At 38.4% G+C, this 5,000-nt stretch overlaps 2 protein-coding genes across 2 annotated transcripts in view; both read right to left on the reverse strand.

The window, feature by feature from the left end:
- The window catches only part of LOC134177707 (uncharacterized), a 9,131-nt gene extending 5,539 nt beyond the window's left edge, over positions 1-3,592 (reverse strand). The window contains exons 1-5 of the mRNA XM_062644487.1: positions 3,517-3,592; positions 2,276-2,401; positions 457-582; positions 211-336; positions 1-65 (exon numbers count right to left, since the gene is read on the reverse strand). The exon at positions 1-65 is cut by the window's left edge and continues 61 nt beyond it. Of these exons, the coding sequence (XP_062500471.1) occupies positions 1-65; positions 211-336; positions 457-582; positions 2,276-2,401; positions 3,517-3,592 (519 nt within the window). The remainder of the gene's footprint in view (positions 66-210; positions 337-456; positions 583-2,275; positions 2,402-3,516) is intronic.
- A 1,267-nt stretch (positions 3,593-4,859) lies between these two features.
- Positions 4,860-5,000, reverse strand: part of LOC134177401 (methylmalonic aciduria type A protein, mitochondrial-like) — a 1,218-nt gene continuing 1,077 nt past the window's right edge. Inside the window, exon 4 of the mRNA XM_062644177.1 lies at positions 4,860-5,000. This exon is cut by the window's right edge and continues 96 nt beyond it. Coding sequence (XP_062500161.1) covers positions 4,946-5,000 — 55 coding nt within the window. The 3' untranslated portion in view covers positions 4,860-4,945.

The raw sequence follows: 5,000 nt of genomic DNA on the forward strand, positions 1-5,000 counted from the left end.
TAAATAATCTTCACTCTCATCCAATTTTCCTGATTCCATTAAATAAGATCCGAGTTGAAAAACAGCTGAGAAGAACAAGAGCTTGTAAACAACACGTGACAATTATGACTGATTTATACTGCAGTATACAACATGTGGCATTATGATAATCAGCATGTCAAGCTCACAATTCACATAAAGTTGATATCAAAACAAAGACAAGAAACTAACCTGCAGCCACACGGGGATGCTTTGGATGCAAATGTGATTTCCAAATCCTGACACACTCCTTTATCAGTTCAATAGATTCACTTTGTTTACCTTGTTGGTACAGACACTCAGCAAGTGACCACTGACCTAAAGAAGATAAACAATGATGATATTATAGACAACACATTCAATCAACGTGAGGTGAGTAGAGTTGTTCAGTAACAAGAGTGAGACGTCTTACAATTGTATCAGACAATGAACACATACCATTAGCAATAGCAACAGGATTTTCTGGTCGAGCAGATTTTACGATCTCCAGAGACTCTCTTAATATTCTTTCAGCATCAGAAAGGTTCCCTTGTCTTATAAAGCATTTACCAAGCATGTTCATAGCTAAAACAGCAATGAAAGTGAGAATTAAGACAAAACAACTTTCCTTGGTAATTCAGTTGCAAGACAACAATCAATGTCTATAATATATTTCAATGCAGTAGTGAGAGATGAGTTCTTTCTCACACAACATACAACCACTGTTCCAGTCTGTCCATGATAACTGATTAAACGAAACTTTTCTACAACACGTACCCCGTGCACACTGCCATTCTAGTGTAGCTATAAAAACGTGCACAGTGTCAAGTGTGATCATGCGCAACAACACCAACAGTCAATAATCAGTGTGCTTGATACATGTAGGAGTGTTCCATAATAATATAAAATTTGTAGAGCTCGTCAGCCATGTCCAGCCCTTTAAGAAAAGAAAAGCTAATTTTACTACTTTGTTCAACAGATTTTTGACAGTAAAACTTGCAGTGATGCCTATATTTTGATATCTGGCAATTTTATAATGAAAGACAGACAAATAGACAGAAACACAAACAAGCAAATTGTCATACGAAACAGACAGACAGAGACATACCAACACACCGGCAGTGAGACAGACAGACAAGAAAAAGAGACAGAATGACAGACAGACAGACAAATTGTAATGACAAACATATAAGATTGTAATCATCATGTTTCTACCTGTTTCTCACTGTTGGAGACAGACAGACAGATGAATAGACAGACAGACGGACAGACAGTCAGACAAACGGACGAACAGACAGACAGAGAGATGGACAAATGGACATATAGACATACAGACAGACAGACAGATGGACAAATGGACAGACAGATGGACAGACAGACAGACAGATGGACAGACAGACAGACAGATGAACAAATGGACAAACAGACAGACAGACTGACACACACTCAACACACACACACTATAAGTCAAGCCCTCTAAAGCATTAGATACTCTTGTGTCTGTTTCCTTAAGCCTGGTTCACAATATTAACTTCGACGTCAACGTAGCGTCGTGACGTCCACCTAGACGTCAATATTGTGAACAAGGACAAAGTGGCACGGCGTCAACTGGGCGTCATGACACCGAGATAGAGCAAAGTTCTACTCCAGCGTCAAAACTCAGAAGTTGTCAGCGTCAAATGCAACCACGTGGGCATTTTTAGCAAATCAGCAGAGCTGTAAGCTTCCTGGATCTAGAAATGAAAGAAACGTGAATGACAGCGCAAGAGAAACAGCAAGAGAAGGATCATCATCGGAATAGTTGTCCATGATTAGACACGCGTGCGCAATCTGACTCGAGACTCCAGACCAACCTTGATGTGCAACTTAGTGACGTCTCAAGATATTGTGAACAGGACGACGCTGACGTTGGCATCAATATTGTCAAACAGGCTTTACACATAATGTCAGTATATATAATTGCTGTATCTCATCATGCAACAGTAATTTGGTTTCCTGTTTACATGTGCTTTGTCTAACATAATGAGACAAACCAAAAAGATAGAAAATAGAGACAAACAATGGTCCACAAGAGAGATGTGAAACCTGAAGAGATCAACATAGAATGCACAATCCAGTAAATTCAATAATAAAGAAACTCTCACACATACACAAACACACAAGCAGGAAGAGACACAAGACAAAGACAGACAAACTGGTGGCAAGACAAACATCATATCCTCTTGTCAAATAAGTTGAAAATCTTTCAAAACAACAATTACTCACACACAACACTTACTATTTGTCACACGAATATCATTAGCTGAGACGTATTTCTGATATATTGACAAGCTCTCCTCCAGCAATCGTATGGCATCCATGTATTTGGATTGATGAAAGTAACATTTACCCAGAGAATACAAGACTGTAAATACAAACAACCAAAAGTCAGTCACACAGTAATATACCATATACATACAAGTACACACAACATCATATTTGACATCCTAAGATGTTAATTGAGACATAACAGTAACTTAGTTGATATGTTATTACTAGTAAATGTAACTGACTCAATACACATGCATCTCTTAATAGTCACTTGATCACAAACTTTGAGATGTCAAGTGCAAGTGTCACTTGATTATCCACCTATAATCCTTCACATTCTCTTTTGACAAAATATTTTAATTAATTACACACACACACACACACACACACACACACACACACACACACACACACACACACAAACACACACACACACACACACACACACACACACGTCCTTGTTTTACGACTCTTATACCCACATAGACACCCTTGATAGTATTTAAACAGATATGATAACTAAGTAACCAACTACTAGATGGTGACAACATTAATATTAATAACTCTCATCATAACAGTTTAATCCACCAACACAATCATTTGTCAACAGTTAGACAATTGTGTCTACAAACTTCACTCACGTCTTACTCTGTCTCATAAAATGCACTTGCTGCCTTTAATTAAACATTCTTTTGATCAAACATTTAAATCAAGCAAAACAACACATATCCAGGGTTTCTCAAAGGAAAAACTGAGGGGTGCCTATTAATATTAACTAGTTCGTTAACTAATATTACTGACTGGCATCAAGTAATAATTGATATCCATCAGTGTTCTGTAGGGCTTCGTAAAGTCAATAAGTACATCAAAGGGTTCTCTTGTTCAATCAAGAGGCAGATTGCTAACGCTTGTAATCACTCACTCCAGCATTGCTATCCTGGATAAAATCACTCTTTGTACAAATAAGTCTGCCAAACAAGGTACGTTTGTAGTGCTCTAAATAATTGTTTCTATTGATCAGACATTTTGTCTTACATTTCAAAGTTAGTCAAACTTCAGACAAAGTTGTACAGACAAACATTTCTCAATCTTTGTTTAAATCAAATTTAAACCCACAATACTACAGACATTTCCCTAAAACATCATGCAACAGCTTCCATACGTCCTAGTTTATGTGTAACTTTCAACAAACATTACAATACAACTCACTGGCAGCTAATAAGACATTAGGTGTCTCTTGTCTCTGAACTGATAGAATGTCTTCAAGAACAGCTTGTGCTTTCATATATTCTCCATTACTAATGTATATCTCCCCCAGATTACAAAGAACTAAACATCACAACAGAGACACAAACCGTTAATTTAGAATTCCTGCAATATTTTCAATCAAACAACATTCCTCACCTCTCAGTCTCAGTTTGTCTTTTGTGTCTAAATTCTCTTCTGCCATTTGTTTGGCTTGTTCAAGAACTTTAGCCGCCTCACCAAAATTACCTTCATTACTAAGTGTCACTCCTCTATCATGAAGATCTATCAAATACAATCATTGTTGTACTCAAACACATTCTGTTTCTCAGCAACATGCAACACATCACACATACACACACACACACAACAACAACAACAACAACAACAACAATCCTCACACTAACATCTCAATTCACCACAATTTTCAACATTAAAACTAAAACATTAACATTTACAATATTGCAATGCTTACCAATGATCTTCCTTCTGATCTCCATGGCATGCGTTAACTTAATTAACAAGGAATCTACCAGAATATAAAGTCACCACAGAATTTGTAGTAAACAACGCTATCTTATTGATATCTACATATCTGTCATAGAACCTGTCGCATTTCTGACTGAATATTTTCCCGCCGACAAGAGTAGGAGGGGCCAACATTAGTCGCCAGCCACTCAACAGCCGGGAAAGTAAAGTGGGAGGAGATGGCTACGGGCCAAATAGGAAGGGCCAACTCAGCTTGTTGAGTCGCTGCGCGCGTTCATTGCGAGAACAGAACACGAATAGAACGTGACACAAACGCTAGAACTGCAAATACGATGCGCAAACTGATCTCAATGAAAAGTAACCGTCGAGACGTCTCAACATTCAAACAAACGCGAGATTGAGTAGCGATGAGGGCGTGGCCTACATTGAAAAAGCAAATTTTCATCTCTTCGTTGCTCACTCTGCCTCCTTCCTACCCTCTCTTGCACAAACTTCCTTCTCTCTACCGATTGCAAAAGCACGATAACCTAAAATCAACTTTCTTGTCTTGCAATGAACGTGCGACGTTGTCCATTCGCTCACATGCGATTAGAGAAACATAGACAAACGTAACTAACGTTTTAGTCGCTGAAAATTTGACGTACCGGTGGTGTAAGTGTCATAAACAATGAAGCAGAAAATGGCGGGCTGACAACGCGGCGAGACTGAGTGGTCACGTACAATCTAATTTTAATCCTGCATACCCGGATGTGTTCATGCCCGGATGTTTTCAGTCTTGATGCACACTTGATACAGAAATATTGTCTGCTGCACATACAGCTCACCGGTGATTTTATTGAAATTGTTCAAAATATACGCAGATACGTGTCCATGTGTCTAAACATTAGACAAGACTGGGATTTCACTATTTCTTGGCTTCACTCTCATTTGCTCGTCTGTCATCCAGAAAGCATGCAAGT

This window comes from Corticium candelabrum, chromosome 3 (assembly GCF_963422355.1).
Source record: "Corticium candelabrum chromosome 3, ooCorCand1.1, whole genome shotgun sequence".
NCBI classification, from domain to species: domain Eukaryota; kingdom Metazoa; phylum Porifera; class Homoscleromorpha; order Homosclerophorida; family Plakinidae; genus Corticium; species Corticium candelabrum.